General features: G+C 45.3%; 2 protein-coding genes across 3 annotated transcripts in view; one reads left to right on the plus strand and one right to left on the minus strand.

The window, feature by feature from the left end:
* Positions 1 to 7,858, minus strand: part of RAD51C (RAD51 paralog C) — a 67,525-nt gene extending 59,667 nt beyond the window's left edge. For both annotated transcript variants that reach the window (XM_030186127.1, XM_030186126.1), the window contains exons 1-3: positions 7,606 to 7,858; positions 2,205 to 2,463; positions 1,731 to 1,897 (exon numbers count right to left, since the gene is read on the minus strand). In XM_030186127.1, the coding sequence (XP_030041987.1) occupies positions 1,731 to 1,897; positions 2,205 to 2,463; positions 7,606 to 7,723 (544 nt within the window). In that variant the 5' untranslated portion in view covers positions 7,724 to 7,858. The remainder of the gene's footprint in view (positions 1 to 1,730; positions 1,898 to 2,204; positions 2,464 to 7,605) is intronic.
* A 431-nt stretch (positions 7,859 to 8,289) lies between these two features.
* TEX14 (testis expressed 14, intercellular bridge forming factor) overlaps positions 8,290 to 25,755 on the plus strand; it is a 195,500-nt gene continuing 178,034 nt past the window's right edge. Inside the window, exons 1-3 of the mRNA XM_030222131.1 lie at positions 8,290 to 8,370; positions 11,934 to 12,070; positions 17,842 to 17,956. Of these exons, the coding sequence (XP_030077991.1) occupies positions 11,935 to 12,070; positions 17,842 to 17,956 (251 nt within the window). The 5' untranslated portion in view covers positions 8,290 to 8,370; position 11,934. The remainder of the gene's footprint in view (positions 8,371 to 11,933; positions 12,071 to 17,841; positions 17,957 to 25,755) is intronic.

Below are 25,755 nucleotides of genomic sequence, written 5' to 3' on the forward strand. Positions count from 1 at the left end.
AAGCATGCCACAGAAATAAGACTGTGTAGGGTTTCTCAAGCTACTGCTTGTGACGGTCGCAGTCAATCTCAGAAGACTTCTCCACAGTTTTCTGAGCTCTGAGCTCTTGGTTCCATCCCTGATAACTTTAACCAATTCAGAACGCCACTGCACAACAGATAGCAAACTGCTCATACCACAGCATTTCTGCATAAACTTTACTGGTCTGTTACTCTTCTTATCTGTTTATATGTTCCCCCTCTGCTTGTTCCTTGTGCTTTCTATTAAATGTCAACATGATGCACACTTAAAAATAACTTAAGAACACTAATTTTATAATTTGTACTGCTATCTGAATATTTTACTACTGCCATTGTTTATTGTCTATGTCCAGCTGTACACTGCCTTGGGTTAATTTCTTCAAAGATGTAAATAAATCCTAAAAAAATAAATTTTGGGAAATTTTATAATTCCAATGACACTCCCTAACTCTTAATTCAGTCACAAGCAGCTGACTGACTCCACGGCCCAGCACAACCATCTTCGTTCTCTCTTTTTTTTTTAAACTATGAATTTCCTAAAACCATATTGTCTTATGATTTGTTCAAACTCTCTTTTCAAGGTATTTTATGGATTTATGATTTTGGCTATGGTATAAGTTACAGTAACACCCTTAGGGACACTAAGGATGATGTATGCATCACTTCAAACCTTATCCATTTCTACCACATAATTCTCTCTCCAAAAAACTCAATTCAAGATTACACAGGATAATAAAGTGGCTCTCTTCTTTTGCTCATACTGTCCAATGTACATTTTCAGCTTTTAAGAGCTGTTATACACAACTTAGGTATTTAAACCTACATGCGTGTTGCTGTATGAATGTTTATCCCTCATAATGGTGAGGTTGAATAATTTAACATTTTACTGGCCAGTCATGTGCAGGACATAAAACATTTGATGTGGGGCTGTATATTTGTATTGAAATAATGGAATATCTGCGGATTAGAATGACATCCTCTATTTCAAAGCTGGAAGCCTTGAGAGTGGAAGGGCAAACCCTGATTGTCACATCTAAAGTAAAAAGATCCTTGATTGGGCCCTAGCTCTAGAATCTCAAGTACATGCAGCTGCAAAGAAAGCTTTGGATTGGTTGTGCTTAGTTAAGCAAATCTGTTCTTATTTAGAGACTAAAAAGTACAGAGGATCTTAGCTTCTTCTGCCATAAAATAAAGATCAGGCTTTTTTGGAGAATATCTTATTAAAGCATACTTTGCTTCAGTCTTGCTAGGTAGGCTTGTTGTGAAAACATGTGCAATTTTACTGGTGATATTTGTGTTAGGATGGGATTTCAAGAACAATGTTAAGAGGAGTGGGGGGTGGGATAGTTATGGAGGTTAGGTTTTGTAGGGAAGGTGAATGGATAAGGACTGTTATTAATGATGTGTATTTTGATGAATTGCTTGACAACTGCCATATTTGTATTGAAGATGATTGTTGTACCTTGCTCTTTAAACCCTACTTGTTAAGGAACAGGTTACAAATCATTAGAAGCTGTACAAATGTAAAGTGTGATTATACTTTGTGCAACACCTACAAACCTTTCTGAAAACTATCAAGTTCTCTCCTGATAAAAAGAGGTCACTAGCAGAGATTTACTCTCTCTTCCAGTGTGAATGATAAGGTGCATTATTTAGTAAACCTGGACACGCAAACAAGGCCACACAAAGATGCAGAAATGATTAACCAACCGTCTTGCTGGTGGGATTCGGAGATGAGCTTGCAGTGCTGGACACAGGCCTCTGCAATATTCACCACTCTATCCACCATAAAACTGCCCTCTGTGTCAATATAAATCGCCTCGCCAGCTATACCTCCAAAGCACTCTGGGATCTGCACATCCACAGCAAGTTGAATACTGCCATAGTAAAGAACACAATAAGGTAGGGGGTGAATACAGCCATGAAGTTCTTCATAGTCTCAAACTTTCTTGACAACCATTTCTCCCATAATCCATGTATCCTAACCTCAAGCAGTGAGTCATCATTCCATTTATTCCTAACCATCACCCCCCCCCCCCACTGTGTAGGCAGCGAACTACCACCCTCTCTCTATCCATACCTCATCCCCTTCCCCACACACAGGCAGAGAGCCATTAATCTATACACCCTAATCTCACATACCTACAAACAATAGAAAAAGGTTTGTATGACTATTATTTTTACCAAAGCTGCGTTTTCCCAACACCTGGTGCACCACAAACTTCTGTAATTTTGGTGAGAGGCACTCCACCTCCCAGCATGTCATCCAGCACAGAGCAGAAAGTGATTATGGCACCTTGGGCCTGCTCCTTTTCTAAAAGTTCCAGTGCTGTGTACTTCCGAATAATGGAGGAGGCTTCAGAAAAGCAGGTCTTCTCTCCTAGAGATTTGCGTCTTACAATCTGTAATGTTTCTAAGGCTTCTTCCTTAGATATCCCAGCTTCTAAAAGGCAAATAACGAACATGTTAAAAGTTATGAATCATAATATACATAATCATAGAAACAAAAAAGCATGAAGTCATGAAGGAGTCTAAGACCCATTCAGTTTCTGCTTAAATTATTTTCTAGTACAATGTCTCGCTTTCCCTTCACATTGATGTTTACCCGAGGCCAACTAGAATTGAAAATGAAGGCTATTCCATGCATCCACCACACTTTGTGAAGAAATATTTCTTAATGTTTCTCTGGAGTTTGAATCCTTCTGTATCATATCATGATCATTTGATCTAGCCTGTCGTGGGGACCAGCCGCCAGTCAAGTGTTCAGGATACCTAAAATGAATACACAAGCTACAAGTTTACATCATGCATATTCATTGTGGGTATCCTTGACTAGCTGTCACAGGTTTGAGAAGCATTCTTTCAAGATCTTTCTTTTAACTGAATAAAGGTTTTCTTCTTGCGCACTTGTATCTTATTTACATATTGCCACTTCTCCTCCCATGTGTGTATATTTATTACATGGAACTTTAGACATTTATGTGTAGAAAGGAATAATCCTTCTCTGCGTACTTCATGGTTTCAGAAACAATGTGATCGAAACATATGAATTGTTACCTTGGCTACTAAAATTTTTTCAAAGCATGGAATGAAATGTTCCAACAATATATTTAGACAAATTTGCATAAATCAATAAATGGCTCTGCTACCAAATGTTTGCAAGGGCAGGCCATACTGATCTTTTGTAGTGGCCTAATGGTTAGTACAGTGGGCTTTGGTCCCGGTGTCCTGGGTTCAATGACCATTGAAGCGCCTTGTGACCCTGAGCAAGTCACTTTAACCCTCCATTGTCTCAAGTATAAAAACAGATTGTGAGCCCTCTAGAGACAGAGAAAATACAAGTTTAAATCTGGTAAAATTGTTTATTATGTGCACTGATTCCATATATTGCCCTGGGACTTGTGCTCTCCTCAGTGAGAAATTTCTCTGCTTTGCAAACTCAAGCTCTGCAGTTCTTGCCAGCTGGAAAGATCTCCTCTGCATTAGGCAGGACTGATGGGGTTAAACTTGCTCTCTGACTCAAAAATGGAGGCATTTCCTGAAGCTGTAATACATTGTTTTGTGTTTCAAGATTATGCAGTATTATTGGTCTGGAAGCCACAGCAATTCCTAACTGTGGATTGGGATCCCAAGTGGAGTCACATCATTAGTGAGTGGTGTCACTTTGGCTAGTTTGAGAAGCATTGTTCTAGCCCAGTGGTCTTTACTGATTTTTTAATTTAGGGCCATTTTGGATCCAAATGAACTGAAGAGTCACCAAATGCTGCAACACTGCTGACCAGCATTATGTCAGCGACATCCATTCCTTTCAGCCTGCCTTTAAACTTTTCACTGAAGGAGGTGGGTGTTACCAAATACATCCTTTTGTCCTTCAAGTCTGCAGTTCATTTCACCCCCCCCCCCCCATTCACGTTCCCCCTTTCTGTCGTGAGCTTGGGTAGAGAAGCAAAGAGCAGTGGGAGGGGGACAAATAATTATGGTGGACCCCCACCCCACCCCAGCTGTGTCCAGGAGCCACCCTTGGTCCCCAGACCTTGCACTGAATGAATACACAGTGGAAGCAATGAATGCAAATCTCTCTCATATCCTATATAATAATTCTCACCTCCAACGTTCTAATGTGCCTGAGACCGTGCCTCCCTCAGAGGTGGTCTGCTAGGCAGGCACGCACTGTCAGTGACAGCCGATGCCAAATCAAGGGGAGGAGTGTTTCCCTAATCCTCCACCTGCATGGGAATCAGCTGTCAGTGCGCCGCTCCCTGCCACTTCAGAGCAAGTGGCAGGGAGCGGGGCAACACAGAACCCCCCCCCTTGCCACATCACCAACCTGCCCCCCCATCCGACGAGCATCAACACCCCATGTCCCCTCACGCACCTCCCACCGATTTCAACACCCCCCCATCCGCGACCCTGTCGACCCCCCCCTTCCCGCCCAAAACCATTCCCCCGCCGCGGAGTACCTGTGCTGACGGGGGACCCCAACCCCCGTCAGCCGAAGTCCTGTGCTGGCCTTCGTGGCGTTCCTTCTTCAATGATCTTCTGTTCAAGTTCCTCTGCGTGCGTCTGACGTACGCAGAGGAACTTCACAGAAGATCACTGAGGAAGCAACACCGCGAAGGCCAGCACAAGATTTAGGCTGACGGGGGTTGGAGTCTCCCGTTAACATAGGTACTCCACGGCGGCAGGGGACGGTTTTCGGCGGGAAGGGGGGGTGTCAACAGGGTCGCGGTGCGGGAGTGAAAACGGAGGGAGGGCAGAGTCTGGAACAGCGAGGGAGGGTGGGGGATGGCCTGGCTAGCGCCCGTTTCCTGCCCTTCAGAAACGGGCATTTTTTCCTAGTAATATATAACAGTTATTCTGAAAACTGACTGGCAAAGAGTACTCCAGGAGCAGCTTGAGAAACTGCAGGACTTAATAAACACACAACTATGGAATGATCTGTCGACCACCTTGAGAACAACACTTGACCTGATGATCTTCCGCAAGTTACTGAAGACTCACAAAACGTACAAAAAAAGATCCCCCATAAGAAACTGACATCTAAAATTCACCAGTTACAATTATAATGTACCTTTTCTAGTTTATTTTAATTTTTACCCTAATTACAGAACATTATATCTTGTCCTGATATCATTGTTATGTTTTATCTATTTACCCACTTCTTACTATACATAATTTTCTTATGCACCTTAACAGCAATAATGCTGAAATTCTTACTCCGTTAATATGGTTGCCATGATTTTTATGCACCTCATCTGCTATCTATATTCTCATTTTCTTATTCCATCAATGTGATTGTTGTTGTATGATATTGTAAGCCACATTGAGCCTGCAAATAGGTGGGAAAATGTGGGAAATAAATGCAGCAAAATAAAATAAATACTGCCTAGTAGTCTATCATTGGTTCTGTAGCACCGCCAGAGAGAAAACCTCTGGGGAATCTGCACAATGCAGAATGTTGCGATTGGCATACATATCTGTAGTGGTGGCCTGCATGTTTTCTTCCTCCTTACTGATCAGGCTCACCATGTTGATTATGGGGCAAGAGGAAGAAGATAGAAACTGCACATCAGACTGCTGATTTGAAACATGTGGCTCTATAATGTTGCACAGTTCAAATCAGCTGTCCAATTCTAGGCAGCAGATAAAGAAGACATGGTCCACTGTGCAACCACTTTCCCTCTTCCCCCTTGCTGCTCAGTGACAAACAAATGGGTATCTATGGTGGTGAGGATTGGGGAAGATGAGCAATCTGGCTTAGGGCAGATGGGGGATATAAACTGGTAGTGTGTGCTGGGAAAGGGAGACAAGAGAACAAGCTGGTGTTGGGTGCCAGGAGATGGTGGAAAGGCACAGAAAGCAAGGTGGAGTGTGTACTGCAGGACGGAAGAGACACACAGTTGATGGTATGATAAGCTGGGGAAGAGGGGAAAGAAGAGTGCTGGATGAGAATAGTTGGAGAATCAACTAGGAAACATAGAACACTAGGAGTTGTACACTCTGGAGGAAAGAGGCAGATAGCATAAGAAGAGGTTCAAACTAGAGAATGACACGGGGACGTTTGTCCCTGTCCCCGCCCTGTGGGTTCTGTCTCTGTCTCTACCCCGTCCCCACAGGTTCTGTCTCCGTCCCTGCAAGAACTGTCCTCATCTACAGAAGACCTGAACACTTATGATTTTACATTTAAAATCTTTTTATTAAAGTATAAAAAGGAATATGCTGTGCAACTGTTGTGTATAAATTACAAACAGAAAACAATAATAGTGAGCAGCTATAATAACCCTCCTTCCCACCACCACCCTCTACCCTTCCAACTAGAAAATGGCGCAGGGACAAAGTATGTCCCCGCGGGCTCTGTCCCCACGAGCTCCGTCGTCCCTGCAGTTCCCCATCCCCGTGTCATTCTCTACTTCAAACTAAGCTGTGCTATAGGCACGCTGTTTTAGTAAACAGGGCCCTAAGCTCAGGAAAACAGGACCCAGAGAAGGAGATTACCGAGGATTGAGCCCAGGAGCCCAGTATTTTTATGGAAGAATCCTATACAAAAAAAATAACAAAGGATACCCAATTTTGTATACTGTGTACAGAATCTAAAAATTATGCACAATAAGAGTAAGAAACATAGCCCAGAATTTACAAGTCAGTCTTCACTGAGGAGCACAATCAGATCAGTATCAGAACTGTCTTGCATTTGAAGAGTATCCTATGGGCAGGCCATTACTGGAGCATTCCTTAACACATAGTAACATAGTAGATGACGGCAGAAAAAGACCTGCACGATCCATCCAGTCTGCCCAACAAGATAAACTCATATGTGCCATTTTTTGTGTATACCTTACCTTGATTTGTACCTGTCTTTTTCAGGGTACAGACCGTACAAGTCTGCCCAGCACTATCCCCGCCCCCCCAACCACCAGCCCCGTCTCCCACCACCGGCTCTGGCACAGACCGTATAAGTCTGCCCACCACTATCCCTGCCTCCCAACCACGAGCCCCACCTCCCACCACCGGCTTAGGCACAGACAAAAGAACATATTGCCTTCAAAAGTCAAAAAATTACTTTTTTGTTTTATGTTATGTATTTGAAAACAAATACTGCATTCATTTAACTTTTCTATTTTAAAGCCTGCAATCAGCTCAATAGATCAGGGACTCAAAGGTCTGAGCGGCCCAGCCATCAGGAAGCTATTGCATCCAAGGATAGTGGGTTTCCTAGGACAATTAGCTTTCAGGCCCCTAGCCTACAAGCCTCCTTCCCCCAGACAGTTTAGATGTGCTAATGGTTACCTTGACTGCAGTTACTTTCTACTACCCTCCCCAAGGCTGCAACCCCCTAGCATTGCCTAGTGTCGAGCCAGTCTGTTCTGACTCCATCCCTGGGGTGCTGTACCTGAAAGTTCTCTCTATCGCCTGCATTCAAACGTAAGTAGACCATGTAGTGTAGAACAATATTATCCCACTCTCGCTTAATACCCAAATGCATAACCAATAAGTTTTACAGATAAACAGACTCATAGTTACTGTGAACCATGTGGGACAACCTTGGTGTACACCAAGGGCCTTTTTCTGTCCTCTTCGGATCTACCTTTGCTTAGTTCCAACGGCTTCATTTCCGCTACATCATGAGCCGTGAGGAAACCCGCGCTGATGAGTTTCGTTTTCACTGTGGGCGCTAAGGGAAAACTACCCACATCCCTCTGCATTGTGTCGCCTTTGACGTAGAACAGTGAGAACAGATTAATACAATTAAACAAACAAAAACCCCGACTTTAACGCCGCTCTCTTGTTTTCCACCACTTGTACTGCTTTGAATTTGATTGAGAAGAATGAGAACTACTTCCCATCCCCACCCCTTTTTAACCTCCACTCATTCGCCCTGTTCCTTATATTCTTCCCGCCCCTTTGTAGCCTGTGCTCCACCATTCGCTCCACGCGCTTTCTACTTCCATCCCCACCCCTTTTCAACCTCCACGCAATCATTCGTCCTCCCTGCTGTTATCAATTGCTAACCTGTGTCCTCCTCCTTGCCTTGGCCAATGAGATTCTTTGCTCTTCCCCTCTTCTGTCACGTTTTTTCATGTTACACGTAACGAACGATTGGTCGGTTGATGAATTTCTGTACCCTCTGCGTGGGATTGGTTGAATGCTCCCGCGCTCGTTGGTGTTTGGCGCGTATATTTCGCCGTTTAGGGAGCTTGTGCGCATGTGGTAGGGTTGTCTCTGAGCTGGTGGTGTGTTTCAAGTTGCATGTCGATTTAGTTGCTTGGTTCTCACTTTGTAGTGCTTCTCCTAGGCAAGGTGGTACTGGCAGGAGAACGTCACAGACCGTTTAATGTGTTTTGGAGGGCAGGTAATTGGTGATGTTGTTAAACCGTCGAGATGATATGCTTCTTAAAGGTTGTGGGACTAAAGCAGGTGTAGTAGTGTATAGGAGACTTTACGTGAACTTTTAGCCTTGTGCTTCCTCAATCAACTTTGGTGCCCCTTATCCCCTTCGCAAGGTTTTCATAATTAAATTTAATAGTTACGATCACCTGAACAACACTCCAAAAGCAGTTCTATACAAACATATAGTTGGCAGTCATTGCTTTACTAAACAGCATTAACAGCTAACACCCGCTTAAAGTGGGAAGAAAAGGTTTATTGTAAAACATGTTAAAAGCATTTTGCCTCTTAGCATGCACTAATTGTATATTTTTTTCAGAGGAGACAAAGAATGGGCATGGAAGCCTTATCCAGCTGGTGCATTCACATTAGTGTTGTCTAACTGGATAACACAATCCAGGGCTGGCTTAAGTTTTAGACCATGTGAGACTATGGCCCAGGGTGCTTATGATTAAGGCTGCCAAAATACCCAGCCTTTGACATCACCTGTGGCGTAGCTACAGGTGGGCTTGCCACCCATTTATGGCTAAGTCCCACCCAACAGTAGCACATGTTTAGTGGTAACTGGAGGGAATCCCAAGCTTTGCCAGCTGAAGAGTTTCCCTTGATGATAACGAAAACGCTACTCTCCATGACACCGGCACCTGTGCATGTTCAGTTTTCAGTGCATGCCTGCTGCCAAGGTGGAAAGAAGCATTTTCCCACCAGCTGAAATATTTTTTTTTTTTTGGGGGGGGGTTAGAACACTTGGTGCCCACCCAATTCTTGCCTAGGCCCCCCCAAAATCTGTCTTGCCACGCCCCTGACCTGGCCTATAGGTTAAGCCTTTTCTTCTCATCTCTCACTCTCCTGTGGGCCTGTAAACTTTGTTGGTCAGTGCCAGTAGCAGCAACAATAAACTGCCTTCAGCCAGGCCCTGGGTCTTCCCTCTGCCGCATCCTTCCTGCCTTGTCTGATGCAGTTTCTTATGGGCAGGAATGCAGGATGTGGCAGAGGAAAGATCCAAGGGCTGGCTGAAGGCAGTTTGTCATGCTAACGATGACTGACAAACTTTACAGGATCGTGGGAGAAGGAGAGAGGTGAGGGAGTTGTACCAGACCTGCAGGAAGGGGGACAGAGGAGAGGAAAGAGAGACTGGATTGTGGAGGGGGGGGGAGGGAGATCCCCATCTCCTGACACTCATCCCCATCCCCTGACACCCTTAATGTGGGAGCACTTAGCACCTCTAAATAGGAGGCAGTAAGTGCTTACACATTATTTTTTTTTTTTTTTTGGCAAGTGCCGCATGCTTATCTGATCATTTGCACACAACCTGCACAAGAAAGTAAAGAAATGCTCACAAGCTGCAAAAGTAAGTAAAGAAATGCTCAACTTTTATGCCACAGTAAATTTGGGCTCAGCACACAGGAAAGTCCTGTGTTAGCACGCCGTAATACCACAATTTGGTGCCACTTAGAAAAAGCCCCCCCCCCCCCCCCCCGTTGCCTTAGTACATACATCAGCGCAGAGTTACGAAGTCCACAATGTTATAAGTAAAAACCCCTTATATAAAATTCATCATTATTTGGTTCTTCCACTCTGTTTCACTGCATTTCTTATTTATTATTGCAGCAGCTTAAATAGTTACCTATTTGAAAACTGCCCTATATCCCTGCAGGAAAAATTATGCCGCTGATTTTTTTTTTTGACTATCGGGATCTGTTCTGCAGAAGAGGCCACTGTAGATGAGCACCTACTCTGTCTAATGGTTAAGTTGGCCCTGGATGGGACAAGGTCTATTCATAAAAATTATGGTAAAAAACATCAATGTTGTCACTAAAAATCTATAGTGTGGGCAATGCTAAAAAGGGAGAATAGCCTTCAAGAAACACCTCCGTGATAGTGTCTTGCAGCGTGCGTAGGAGCAGCGTACAAGTCAAATGACTGTTCTCATCCTGAGGAAGGCCGATAGCTGAAACATGCCCTGTGTTGGTTCAGGAGTGTCAACGCATCCTGTTTTTAATGTTTGGAGAATAAACCTTCATGTTTTAGAAGCTCATGGACTTCTGATTTTTGTAATTTCTGGTTATCTGGGAACATATGTTGTGGAGTCTTCCAGTCCTTGTTTGTCTTTTTGTAGAAGCGCTGTTTTCTCCTTTTCTTTTGTCACTAAAAATCTTGCAGACTGTCAATAAAAACATTTTGAAGAAATGGCAGCTCTGCTTCACTATTAAGTATAGAAACTCAAGACTCAGCTTCACACCTGCTTCGTCAGTGTGCTGTGAATACCACCGCTGTCACCAATAGCTAGCCACTGCCTCACACTTCGTGGTGGAGAAAAAAGCCTCAGTAATGCCACCCAGCCAGCCCACAATTAGACTTTAAGGCATGGGCACGGCGCACCATCATTTGGCTCAGAAAAAAACTCTACAATTACTCCATGTTTCTAGGCATCATTTACCAGCCATTTATCCAACCAAAATCCTTTCTCAGTAACAGACTTGTGCTTATATTACTTTGAGCACAGAATCCCACTCAATCTATAAACAGTGATAATTCAATCTTAAATAAATCAGTTCCCAGTGTTTCAAGCCATACACCACTTAGCTTTAATCCATTTGTTGTAGTGTTTATGCTGTCCAAGAAATCACCGGCTTTAACCGAACAGGGAGTCCCTGTTTTGCTTCCGCTGCTTCAGGGGTTCAGTACTCAATATCAGATGCCGATCCTGTAGCTGTGCTGTACTTGGGATTCCACCGTCTAACTGATATAGAGATGCCTACCTCCATCTATTAAGTATACCAGATATCAACAGGGATGTTTCTGATTCCCCTGAGCAATGATTGTCATTGGAGCAGTAAGTCTTGATGGCAGATAACGTCTTGGCTAGTGAGGCACTCATCTTTCTCTCTTACCTTGATTAACTCCTATAGAAATCTCTTCCCCATTTGTAATGGACTCACATTTAGCTTTTCTACATGATACAGGCAGAACCCTATTTACACTTTAGGTACCCATAGGTAGCCTGGGGGGGGGGGGGGGGGGAGCATTCTCAGCTACAACCTCAAAGTGAAAATTAAGAGCAGGCCTTCCTTTCTTCACGCTTTGACATCCCAGTGCCACCCTGTGTCCTTGACTGTGCAAGAGTGGGGAACTGCAGGGCCTGTCAGTGCATAGGCCACACAGGCCCATGTTCAGTTTTCTCTTTGGAGTTGCTACTATAGCTTTGACTATAGAAAAAAACAAAGGGCAGGCTAGATGAGGCATAGCACCAACACTCTGGTGCCTATCAGAATTTGGTGCCAGAGGCAGTTGCCTATGCCTAAATCCAGTCCTGGTTATAGGAATTGGAGTATATGATCTGAAGCTGGAGCGTCCGTTTTGGCTAAAACATCACAGTTTTGTTGCTTTATTCTACAATATATACAAACAGGCTTTGTATCACTAGTGGAGCTTCTTGTACACTCTTCCAGACTATATACAACACATGCAGGCTGTATGAGGATGTGTCTGATACATACAATATTCTGTTTTGTTTTTCTGGTAAAGAATGTCTCATGCTGTTGCTCTAACGTTGCCGTGCCCTGTTCGTATTGGTTTTGTTAAAAACAATTCCGTTGAAGCTCAACTACATCATTATGTTCAACAAGGAAACTACATGAAAGTGAAAAAGATTCTCAAAAAAGGTAAGAAATTATTTTTGTCAGAGGAAGAGAAAATGTAAGAATTTCAGTGTTGAATATATTTTTTATGTAGGATGGAGGAATACAAACGGGATTGATAGTAGGTACCCCTCTTTACAATTTTTAAAAATAATTTTAAGGTTAATTCATTTTACATTCCTTTGTACCTATTTTTTTCATCAGTTTCTTATATGTCATGTTTCTTTATTGGGATTTATTAACAGCTTTTATGAAGTGATTCACCGAAAATGATGTATAGCTTCACATAAAATAGTTTATTAGCAACATAACAATAGTAAAATTACCAAATATAAGCATAAATACTATCAGTGAGGTAAACTTGGAGATGTATCATGTTAGTCCTATTACTAGGATTCAATTTGCCAGTATCAGAAATCTACACATTTAAAAGCATTGTAAAACATTCATATAACAGAAATATGATGAATATCAGCATGTATGATTGATACTATAATAGGCAGCATGGAAGAACATTCATATAACATAGATATGATACTCAAAATGTTAGCACAAAACAAAGGAAACACAATAGACATCCCGCTGCTGCTCCTTCTGATCTTGGGCAAGTCACTTAACCCTCCATTGCCTCGGGTACAAACTTAGAGGCAGATGCAGCAACCAAACGTAAAAAAATCTAAATCGTTAAAGTCCCTAACGATTTTAAAACAACGAAGAATGCACCAAAAAAAAAAGTCACACATGCTGAGATCGGTATTGAAACGTACAATGTATCAAAGAATCACAATACACATCGTTAATCGGCCCCCAAATCATGCGCAGAGCAGCCAAGCGTTATGTTAGCTGCTCTGCGCATGCCACAAACAGTCAAAACACAAGCACATGGCTCCCAAATCAAAACAAAAATAAAAAAAAAGGGTCGGGAGGGGGCAAAGGCGCTGGTCAGGAGCGTCCTGTATGGCCGTCCTTGCCCCCCCCCCCACCCGTGGTCGCCGTTCCCCCGCCCCACTTCCCCCTGCATTCTAAATTAAAAAGCAAGAAGAAAAGCAAACGTACCTTTAGCAGCCCCGGCCCCCCTCCCTTCCTCACTACTCTGTCTCCCCTCAGCTCCGCCTCCCGACATCCTCTGCCCTGTGCCCCGCCCCCTCTTGGGGTCGTCGCCGCCATTCCCCTCCTCCATCGGGCCCCCCTCCCTCTTACCGGGCCCGTGCAGCGCCTCTCTCCTCTGTCCGAAGGCGCTGCACGGGCAAGAAGAAAGCTGATGCCTGCCTTCGCCCAGCTTCTGTCGCGCGTCTCTCTCCTCCTGGGCCCGCCCCTGTCTGACGTCGGTAACCTACGTAGGTTACTGACGTCAGACAGGGGCGGGCGCAGGAGGAGAGAGACGCGCGACCGAAGCTGTGCGAAGGCAGGCATCAGCTTTCTTCTTGCCCGTGCAGCGCGTTTGGACAGAGGAGAGAGGCGCTGCACGGGCCCGGTAAGAGGGAGGGGGGCCCGATGGAGGAGGGGAATGGCGGCGACGACCCCAAGAGGGGGCGGGGCACAGTGCGGAGGATGTCGGGAGGCGGAGCTGAGGGGAGACAGAGTAGTGAGGAAGGGAGGGGGGCTGGGGCTGCTAGAATTTTGCTTTTTCGGGGGGGGGGGGGGGGAGGGGGGAGCGGCGGAAAGTGGGGAGCAGCGGGGGGGGGGGGGGCAAGGTCGTCCATACAGGACGCTCCTGATGAGCGCCCTTGCCCCCTCCCGATCCTTTTTTTATTTTTTTTTATTTGATGTGTTTTCTGACGTCCTTTGGACCAATCACAGCGCTTTTAGCTCTGCTAATGCGCTGGGATTGGCTCAAAGTTTGTTTATTTTTTCACTTAATGATTTTTCCTGGCACAGAGCTGTCCTAACGAGAGGTCCAGACCTCTCGTTAGATTTCCTGCCTTTTTCCTGCGTAAAGGCAATCGGAAAAGGTTAGTGCATGTCGTTTCAATGGGGTTTTCACACTAATTGCTCATCTCCATTCCGTTTTCGTTAGCTGCTGGCTTCCTCGGTAAAAGCCCTTTGATGCATGCAACGGATCAAATTTTCCTCGTTGGAGGGTCATTAAAGGCTCATTTAGCTTTAGTGCATCTGCCTCTTAGATTGTGAGCCCTCCTGGGACAGAGAAATATCCAGTGTACCTGAATGTAACTCACCTTGAGCTACTACTGAAAAAGGTGTAAGCAAAATCTAAATAAATAAAATAGAACATTCAAATGATAGAATACACTGTTCATATAGTATAATGAGACATCTTACAATGCAGTCGAGGGGACAAGTTAATTGTAAATTAAGACTGATCTGTGTGGTGTACAACATCATATTGAAGTGAATAAGCTGAAAGGGTTGAACTTAGGACCGAAAGTGGTGAACTGAATAAGAAACTGGTTGACCGACAAGTGGCAGAGGGTGGTGGTAAATGGAATCCGCTCGGAGGAAAGGAAGGTGAACAGTGCAGTTCCTCAGGGTGCTGGGGCCTATGCTGTTTAATTTTTTTTTGTTTTGTTACATTTGTACCCCGCGCTTTCCCACTCATGGCAGGCTCAATGCGGCTTACATACACAGGTACTTATTTGTACCTGGGGCAATGGAGGGTTAAGTGACTTGCCCAGAGTCACAAGGAGCTGCCCGTGCCTGAAGTGGGAATCGAACTCAGTTCCCCAGTTCTCCAGGACCAGAGTCCACCACCCTAACCACTAGGCCACTCCTAGTGGGAGATATTTCTGAAGGGTTGGAAGGAAAGGTGTGTCTTTTTGTGGATGACATGAAAATAGTCAATAGAGTGGATACCCTGGAGGGAGTAGAAACGATGAGATTTCTGAACGTTAGAAGAATGGTTGAGGATCTGGCAGTTAAAATTTAATAATAATATCAAAACAGCTCTAGTAATAATTCAAAAATATACGTTTAATTATTATAATTACACTAAAACATATTTCTCTAATCGGTATCACTGACTTCTTGCCCTATGCTGCTCTAAACAATATTTACGATAACATTGGTAGCAACATTGAAAACAGCACTCGTTTGAGCATTATATGTTTTACAATTATACAACTGTCTTAATTAATATCAGATTATTTAGTCTCTGTTAGATACTCAGTGAACGCCTCGCCTTCCACGTGGTCACTATGTTGAAATTAGTCAGTTGTATCAGTCCAAAAATGTGTCGCTACTTCATTGACCATCCATGCTTGTGTTTCTCATTGTGCAGCATTATATAGGACTTAGCGAAGTCAGGGAAAAACTCCTTTTCAACTTCTAATGTTTGCCATATATGCCGGTTCCCCAATGCTGATCCGCATTTCATAAGATCTTCCTCAGGAGGAACCACCGTTTTGTCTATAATAGTTGAACATTAAACATCACTATCCTCAATAATTTAAACTCAATGTTACAATCTATATAATACTTTAAACACAATATTCTTTCTCATACCTTGTATTCAGCTCCATGCCGGATAAAGGCTCCCTTAGGCGTGGGCCTTGTGACGCCGCATCAGGAGTTACTACGTCTAGCGTCATCTCGCAATTTAAAGGGCTAAAAATAAAGCACCTTCCTATCAATTTAAAGAGACAGCCCTCATATCCACTCAACTTCCAAATTAAGGCCAGTGGGAGTGACCGTACTCCATGAGAAAATAAATCGCTGTTCCATACTTAACAACCTTGTACTAACATCCCCGCTTCTATTAAAGCTGGGGATATGCGCTGTTACCCCACATCGAAGTTGATTTACTGAATGTCCTAATAAAGACCAGTGTGCTACCAACGGGTTCTCTCGTTTATTATGTTTGATGTTACTGATATGCTCTGCTAATCTACTCTTCAACTGTCTTTTAGTATGTCCTATGTAATACAAATTGCATGGACAAATAATGCAATAAACCACGCAGTCTGTATTGCACGTGGTGTTATATCTTAAAATGTGATCCCTATTAGAGTGGGGAATAGGAATAGTCGAGGTATCCAACTGATAACTGCAGTAGACACACCTACCACAGGGATAGTGCCTACCTATCATAGTGTTGCTAGTAGGTCTCTTAAGTAATTCACCCAAATTAGCCTGACGTCTGTACGCTACTGTAGGGGGTTCACTAAATTCAGGATGTACCGCAAGCACTGGCCAGTACTTGCCAGTGCTGTTTTCAATGTTGCTACCAATGTTATCGTAAATATTGTTTAGAGCAGCATAGGGCAAGAAGTCAGTGATACCGATTAGAGAAATATGTTTTAGTGTAATTATAATAATTAAACGTATATTTTTGAATTATTACTAGAGCTGTTTTGATATTATTTGTAAACTTGGCTCTGGGATTTACAATATATTCCCTATTTAGATATATAGTTAAAATTTAATGCCAAAAAGTGTAGAGTGATGCACTTGGGATGCGGAAACCCAAAAGAGAGATACTGGATAGGAGGGGAGAGATTAGTAAGCTCGATTCAGGAGAGAGACCTTGAGGTGTTGGTGTCGGAGGATCTGAAGGTGAAGACACAAGGCGACGACCGTGGCCAGAAGGATGCTAGGCGGCGTAGAGAGAGGCATAACCATCAGAAGAACGGAAGTGTTGATGCCCCTCTACAAGTCGTTGGTGAGGCCCCACTTGGAGTATTGTGTTCAGTTTTGGCGGCCATATCTTGCTAAAGATGTAAAAAGACTGGAAGCGGTGCAAAGAAAAGCTACGAAAATGGTATGGGATTTGTGTTGCAAACCGTATGAGGAGAGACTTGCTGACCTAAACATGTATACCTTGGAGGAAAGGAGAAACAGGGGTGATATGATACAGATGTTCAAATATTTGAAAGGTATTAATCTGCAAACGAACCTTTTCCGGAGACGGGAAGGTGGTAGAACTAGAGGACATGAATTGAGGTTGAAGGGGGGCAGGCAGATTCAGGACTAATGTCAGGAAGTATTTTTTCACGGAGAGGGTGGTGGATATGTGGAATGCCCTCCCGCGGGAGGTGGTGGAGATGAAAACGGTAATGGAATTCAAACATGCGTGGAATAGACACAAAGGAATCCTGTTTAGAAGGAATGGTTCCGTGGAATCTTAGTGGAGATTGGGTGGCGATGCCAGCAATTGGAAACAAAATGGGAGCTGGGCAGACTTCTATGGTCTACGCCCTGATTGTGACTGAATAGATAAGGGATGGGCTGGAGTGTAAATTTAAGGGGCTTCAATATTAGCTTCAGAACTTAGTAGAAGAACAGTACTGGGCAGACTTCTACAGTCTGTGCCCTGAGAAAAGCAAGGACAAATCAAACTCGGGTATACATATAAAGTATCACATGCCATGTAAAATGAGTTTATCTTGTTGGGCAGACTGGATGGACTGTACAGGTCTTTATCTGCCGTCATTTACTATGCTACTATGAAGTAAAAGCAATACTATTTGGGTTTTTTTCTTGTTGTTTTTCTGAATATTTCTTGTTCTGTTTAACCTTTCTCATATTTAATATTTTAATAATTTATAAATTGCCTTTCTGAACATAGGATCTGCTTTCAGCTGCTTGTTTTGCGCCTGTTTTGCCATTGTGCATGCAAGCACTGAAAAACTTGATAACATGCATTTGTCTGCTCATTTTTTCATAAGTCTCAGAATGTTCTGGAAATTCACATTATTACTATATCATACATTGCCATTTGATGCATCTTGGAACAATTTCATTGTGAGCTCAGTATTAAAATGTTCAGTTATGTTCAGCTCATTTTAAAGATATTCTTTAAAATTGATTCATTGTTTATATGTAGTATATTTTGTCCATAGGCATTTGTCCTGACACAGTGAACTCATTGGGCCAAACACCATTGTTTGTAGCTGCTTTGCTAGATCTTGCTAAGTTAGCTAATCTTCTGTTGGAGTATGGATCGGATCCTAACCAGTAAGTGTCTTTCTAATAAGAAATCAAGCTTTGCATTTATCAGACCCAAGCATAGGATTCTTGTAAAGTGTGTTCAGCAGTGGTATAAGTTCAAATTAAGGACCCTTGAACCAGGGACAGCAGAACATCTTTTTTGTTGGAGGGGGCCAAAAAACCCAATCTCTGGCCCCACCCTAAGCTCTCTAGTTGCTCATGCTGTGGTGGACAACATATTAGTTGGGTCGTGGCCTAACACCAGGTCAAATCTCCCAGCCTGTTTCAACTGAGCACACTACCAGAACCCTCATCCACACTCTTATCACCTCTCACTTAGACTTGCAACTTGTTTCTCACAGGTCTCCCACTTAGCCATCTCTCTCCTCTTCAATCTGTTCAAAATTCTGCTGCACGACTAATATTCCGCCAGTGTCGTTATGCTCATATTAGCCCTCTCCTCAAGTCACTTCACTGGCTTCCTATCCATTTCCGCATACAGTTCAAACTCCTCTTATTAACCTATAAGTGCATTCACTCTGCAGCTCCTCAGTACCTCTCATCTCTCCCCGGGAACTCCGTTCACTGGGTAAATCTCTCTTATCTGCACCCTTCTCCTCCACTGCTAACTCCAGACTCCGTTCCTTTTATCTTGCTGTACCACATGCCTGGAATAGACTTCCTGAGCCGGTACGTCAAGCTCCATCTCTGGCCGTCTTTAAATCTAAGCTAAAAGCCCACCTTTTTGATGCTGCTTTTAACTTCTAACCCTTATTCACTTGTTCAGAACCCTTATTTTATCATCCTCACTTTAATATTCCCTTATCTCTTGTTTGTCTGTCCTAATTAGATTGTAAGGTTTGTCGAGCAGGGACTGTCTCTTCATGTTCAAGTGTACAGCGCTGCGTACGTCTAGTAGCGCTTTAGAAATAAGTAGTAGTAGTAGTAGTATTCCATGAGTGTTAATATTAATAATGTAACCTGCCAAGATATCGTGCCAAAGCCAGACTTTCTTTGTTACTAATTATTATCTTCATAATTAGCTCACTTTTTTTTTTTCGTTTTCTGCCCTAGTTTGATTGTGGTCTAATATCCATCTGCAGTAATCTTATTTTTCTTAGTTTTTATGTTGTGTAATTTTTTCTTTTATTTTTGTTGGGTCATATTTCTGAATCAAATGGATGCTTGTAAGCTAATATTTAATTAATAAAAATAAAGTTAAAATATTAAGCATGGTGTTGTACCTGGTCAGTGGCTTTCTTGCATTTTCTTAGCACCGGTAAGGCCCAAGTGTTATTCTGAAGTTTAATTAAGGTCCTGTTTTAACTTATGTTTTCTCTCTGCTTTCCTGTTATCTGTTAGGGCTTCACTTCCAGCTTCTTCAGTTGTGATGAAGGTGTAACAAACAAACAACCCCTACCCCCCCAACCCCACCCTCCAAAAAAAAAAAAGCCTAGAGAGGTTCCTTTTCTGCTTCAGAAGGAAATGAAAGTATGTTTATATGTTTTTGGCCTTTGTAAGTATATAGTTCTTATAACAACCACTGTGGTACTTGTTCAGGGCCTACTCTCTGGCCAACAGCACTTGTGTGTATCATATTCCTTTTACTGTTTAGTTCAAAGAAATTGTGCATAAACTGTGAATCCTCCACAGTTTAATTAGGTCCTCTTACAGTCTTACACGGAGGGATTTATCCAACTCTCTTCAACGAAAATACTCCTGTACGTTACCTTGGTCAAGGAAGGAAGTCTTCCCAGCATCTATGTTTGCTGCTTGTTACTGCCATCAGTTCCTCCCTTTACTCAATCTCAGTTTTTGCTATTCTGCCAAAAGCTGATGAGTGTGGCATTCACCTCATCAGAATGGATTATGATATGCTTGGACCCTTGGCTAGAACTTCCTGTCACTGCAGTCCCCCTAGGCACATTGCATAGTTGCAACCTTCTGTGTTGCAAGCTGGCATAAACCTTTCTGGTAGAGATCCAAGGAGGACGTTATCAACATGGACTACTATTAAGCTGGGTTATTTTACCACAGCATGTTCTATTTTACCACACGTCTCATTTTATACAGTGAGACCTAGTTACTAATAACCTGGGTTTACAGCATAATAAACCATCTTAATGGTAACCCCCATTGATAACTCCCCCCCCCCCCCCCAGTCTTAAAAACAAAACAAACAAACCTGAAAGAACTGCTTGTTATGGTTAAAGGTCATTGTTCTGCTTGCAGTTATCTCTCAACAGTTTAGACCAGGGGTAGGCAAACTGTGGCCCACCCTTGTTGATTTTAAATGCTGTTTTTCACAAATAATTTCAGAATAGCCACTCTAGCAGTTTGTTTCCATTGTGTTTAGTTAAATTTATTTATTTTGCATTGGTCTATTTTCAGTTCCATCATTATGTAATATTGCGGCCCTCTAGGAGTAGTACAGACATTCACGAAGCCCTCTCTGTATAAAGGTTGCCCTCCCCTGGTTTAGGCCTATCTCCTCTGCTCTGATTATTTCCTTAACCACTATGGGTATGGTTGTTGTTCCAAGGAAAAGTTTTTCTACCAAAAGGAACTGCCATAAAATCAGTGACATGTTACCATGAAGTCAATGGAAGGAGAAGGTTTTCAGCCAAAACAATCTTCAATCTAACCAACATTACTCTCTTTTTTGTAAGGAGTGGGGTTGAAATTTTCTTCTGGTCCTCAATAATCCCACAACCTTCATTATTCCCTAACCTTTATAATAGTCCCAAATGCCCTCTATCCATCTCACATTCTTCTCAAGGTCATGGTTATTGAACTTGTCCACCACAAGGGAAGAAATCAATATTTTTACTCCAGATACTTTCTTGTTTAGAGATGGATAGTAGCCTTATACCCTAGATCTCAGAAATCTCAACTGTTTTCTCAACGAAAGGTTCAGAATGACCATCATCTTCCTCTGTTCATTGAAGTAGGTTGGTCTTGTACTCTGGATCTCAATACATATACAAATAATCCAGTGCATCCTCATTACACAAAGCACTATTGGTTTACCATTCAGTCCAACTTTTCTACTGTATGATCTTCTCTGGCTTTTCATTGGCGCCTAGGCTATTCTCAAAAGGGAAGCCAATGGAAGGGGCTCAGTTTTTGCACCCCAGCCTTGCTTGCGCCCTGTGCGGCCACACTGGCTGCACATAGCTAGTTATGGCCTTGATTCCTGGCTCTGCCTTTTTACTAACTGGATAGTACTGCAGTGGTCTGTCCAAATATTCAGTAGCACTATCTGGGTACCTGTGCTGCTGAATATCTGGGTTTAGTCTGGTAAAACACAATTTAACTGGTGGTGGTCTGTTCCACATGTGATTGTGACATTCCTGGGAGCACAATATTATATGCCACCTATTCTTTACAACATCAAATATTTTTGGGTCTTTGTACAATAAATTTGTATGTGGCAAAATCTTGAGTGTCTCCCCTTTTTCTGGACTACCTCTGCTGTTCGTTGATGCTTGTGTGAAGTCTGTGGAGTGTTTTGCTTCTGTTTTGTTGCTTGGATTACTGATGTGTAACAGATGTTTTCCATAGACAACACGATTGATAAGGCACACAATTCCACCCAGCTCCATGAGAGTTATTTTTCTGTTCACAGATCTAGAATGGACTAAGGAGTGGAGGAAACTGCTGTGCGCTGGAAGGGCTGCACATGTTTGGAACTTTACACTAAGTTTTGAGCTCAAGAGAGTAGTACTAACGTGGCACTTTTAATAGTGTCCCACTTGTGTACCTTATTAATCCCACTGTCTAGAAAGCAACTGTTACAGGTAAGGAACATTGCATTACATTGCATCACAAAGCATGGATTCCCACACTTTTTTTCTATTGCGGAACCCCTAAAATATTTTTTATACACCAAAGAACTCGCTCCTTCCTCCCCCCAATACAAGGAGTCCCTCTCTTTGGGAACCACATGTAGGCCCCCTGCCCCCACCCCTGGGCCTACCATATTGTTGATGTTCTAGAGCCAACAGGAACAAGCAAGGTTACTTACCTCTAATTGTTTATCTCTATGGACAAACAGGATAAGTCAGCCATACATGACATCATCCCCCATGTGGCTGACTCATCCTGCTTCTCCAAAGAGAAAAACAATTATACTAGAAATCAAATAGCAGAAACAGATCAATAATCAATAAAGCAGACCACCTTGTAACTTTTACTTTCTCCGAGGACAAGCAGGCTGCTTGTTCTCACGACTGGGTTGACGTCCACGGCAGCCCCCACCAACCGGAACAAAAAGTTCGCGGGCGGTCCCGCACGCAGGGCACACCCACTGCGCATGCGCGGCCGTCTTCCCACCCGTGCGCGACCGGATCGCGGCCTAGCCGCAAATTTTCTCTTCTTTTATCGTGCGCGTTCGCGCTTTTCTTTATTTTCTGTGTTTAAAAAAAAAACAAGTTGGTTTGTCTCCTCGTCGTCTTAGCCGCGGGGGCGCCTCGTTGCGGACTTGTGGCCGCGCGGTTGTTTCTTTTTCGGGTGTGCTTTTCACTGCCACCATCGCTGACTTTGACTTCGCCGACGCGATTTTTCCGTCGATGCCCTCGAAGGTCCCGAGTGGATTCAAAAAGTGTGGTCGGTGCGGCCGGCAGATCTCGCAAACCGATACCCACGCTTGGTGCCTCCAATGCCTTGGCCCGGAGCATAATATCAAGACGTGCACCTTGTGTCTCGGCTTGCGGAAGCGGACACAGGTGGCGAGGCAAGTTCGTCGGGACCAACTTTTTGGAACTTGCGCCGGCCCTTCGACGGCATCGGTGTCGACGGCCGGATCTTCGGTACCGGTACCGATGTCGACAAAATCGGCACCGACGATCGCATCAACCCCAGGAGCACAGGTACCGTTGGCCCGCCGGACCACCGGCGAGCGGCCGCGCGGGCAGTCGGCCCCAGCCACTCCCTCTACCCAGGGCCATCGGGACCGAACCCTGTCAGACCCGATCCCTCGAGGCCGGGGGGGGGGGGGGGTTCTACCTCCTCTTCATCTCTGCCACCAAGCGCCGATGATGGGCACCGAAAGAAGACCAAGAAACATCGTCATCGGTCGCCCACGGCTCACGGGACTAGTTCCGGCGCCTCCAGAGATGACTCGACGCCGTGGAAGCGGCAGTGCCGAGAGGAGCGTTCCCCCTCGGTCGAAGAGGTGTCGCTGCATCCGTCCATGGGTGCTTCGGTACCATCTCCTGGACCCGAGCAGCTTCCGGCACCGGCACCCACACCGGCCCCCCTGCCTTTCCCGGCAGTGGGCCTTGATGAGTGCCTCCGAGCCATCCTTCCGGGGATTCTGGAAGGGCTGATGCGCCAGGCCTTGCCGGCGTGCTCTAGCCCGATGCCGAGGCCTCCGACACCGATGCCGCTTGCGGTACCGGTGTCGACCGCCACGCAGGTGGAATCGACATCGATGGAGGGAGCTTCATCCCCGCCGGCACGGGAGTCCACCGCTTGACGCCATCATCGAGGACATGGTTCCTCGCAGTTGAGACGGGCCCGGTTCAGGTCTGAGCTACAAGAGCTCATGTCCGACACCGAGGAAGAGGCCTCGTGGGGGGAGGAGGAGGACCCCAGATATTTCTCCTCAGAGGAGTCTGAGGGCCTTCCCTCCGACCCCACTCCTTCACCGGAGAGGAAGCTGTCGCCCCCTGAGAGCCTCTCCTTTGCCTCCTTCGTCAGGGATATGTCTATATGCATTCCCTTCCCTGTGGTCTCTGTGGATGAGCCGAGGGCTGAGATGCTCGAGGTCCTCGACTATCCATCACCACCTAGAGAGTCTTCCACGGTACCGTTGCACAATGTCCTCAAAGAGACACTGCTTCGGAACTGGCTGAAGCCATTATCTAACCCCACCATTCCCAAGAAAGCGGAGTCCCAATACAGAATCCACTCTGACCCAGAGTTGATGCGGCCCCAATTGCCTCATGACTCGGCGGTCATGGACTCTGCTCTCAAGAGGGCACGGAGTTCGAGGGATACCGCCTCGGCGCCCCCGGGGCGAGAGTCTCGCACTCTGGACTCGTTTGGGAGGAAAGCCTACCAATCTTCCATGCTCGTGACCTGCATCCAGTCGTGCCAGCTCTACATGAGCATTCACATGTGGAACAATGTGAAGCAACTGGCGGACCTGGTCGATAAGCTCCCTCCGGAGCAGTCCAGGCCTTTTCAGGAGGTGGTCAGGCAGCTGAAGGCGTGTAGAAAGTTCCTGTCCAGGGGTATATATGACACCTGTAATGTGGCATCTCGAGCTGCGGCCCAAGGTATAGTGATGCGCAGACTCTCCTGGCTGCGTGCCTCTGACCTGGACAACCACACCCAGCAACGACTGGCGGATGTCCCTTGCCGGGGGGATAATATCTTTGGCGAGAAGGTCGAGCAGTTGGTGGACCAACTACACCAGCGGGAAACCGCCCTCGACAAGCTCTCCCACCGGGCGCCTTCAGCATCCACCTCTGCAGGTGGACGTTTTTCCTGGGCCAGGCAGGCTGCGCCCTACGCCTACAACAAGCGTAGGTACACCCAGCCGGCCCGAAGGCCTCGTCAGGCACAGGGACAGTCCCAGCGCGCTCGTTCCCGTCAACAGTGTGCGCCTAAGCAGCCCCCTGCACCTCCACAGCAAAAGCCGGGGACGGGCTTTTGACTGGATCCATGGGAACATAGCCGCCATCAACGTGTCTGTACCGGACGACCTGCCGGTCGGGGGGAGGTTGAAAGCTTTTCACCAAAGGTGGCCTCTGATAACCTCCGACCAGTGGGTTCTCCAAATAGTGCGGTGCAGATGCGCCCTGAATTTGGCCTCCACTCCAACAAATTGCCCACCGGGAGCCCAATCCTTCAGCTCCCATCACAGGCAGGTACTTGCAGAGGAACTCTCTGCCCTTCTCAGCGCCAATGCGGTCGAGCCTGTGCCACCAGGGCAGGGATTCTATTCCAGGTACTTCCTTGTGGAAAAGAAAACAGGGGGGATGCGCCCCATCCTAGACCTGAGAGGCCTGAACAAATACCTGGTCAAAGAGAAGTTCAGGATGCTTTCCTTGGGCACCCTTCTACCAATGATTCAGAAAGACGATTGGCTATGTTTCCTGGATTTAAAGGACGCTTACACTCACGTCCCGATACTGCCAGCTCACAGACAGTATCTCAGATTCCGCCTGGGGACACGGCACTTTCAGTATTGTGTGCTGCCCTTTGGGCTCGCCTCTGCCCCACGGGTGTTCACGGTGCCTCGTGGTGGTCGCGGCGTATCTACGCAAGCTGGGAGTGCACGTGTTCCCGTATCTCGACGATTGGCTGGTCAAGAACACCTCGGAGGCAGGGGCTCTCCGGTCCATGCAGTGCACTATTCACCTCCTGGAGCTGCTGGGGTTTGTGATAAATTACCCAAAGTCCCATCTCCAGCCAGTCCAATCTCTGGAATTCATAGGAGCTCTGCTGAATTCACAGACGGCTCAGGCCTTTCTTCCCGAGGCGAGGGCCCACAACCTCCTGTCCCTCGCTTCCCAGACCAGAGCGTCTCAGCAGGTCACAGCTCGGCAGATGTTGAGACTCCTGGGTAATATGGCCTCTACAGTTCATGTGACTCCCATGGCTCGTCTTCACATGAGATCTGCTCAATGGACCCTAGCTTCCCAGTGGTGCCAAGCCACCGGGAATCTAGAAGAAGTCATCCGCCTGTCCCTCAGTTGCTGCAATTCGCTGCACTGGTGGACATTTCGGACCAATTTGACCCTGGGACGTCCATTCCAAATTCCGCAGCCCACGAAGGTGCTGACGACGGATGCATCTCGCCTGGGGTGGGGAGC

This window comes from Microcaecilia unicolor, chromosome 13 (genome assembly GCF_901765095.1).
Source record: "Microcaecilia unicolor chromosome 13, aMicUni1.1, whole genome shotgun sequence".
Taxonomy (NCBI): domain Eukaryota; kingdom Metazoa; phylum Chordata; class Amphibia; order Gymnophiona; family Siphonopidae; genus Microcaecilia; species Microcaecilia unicolor.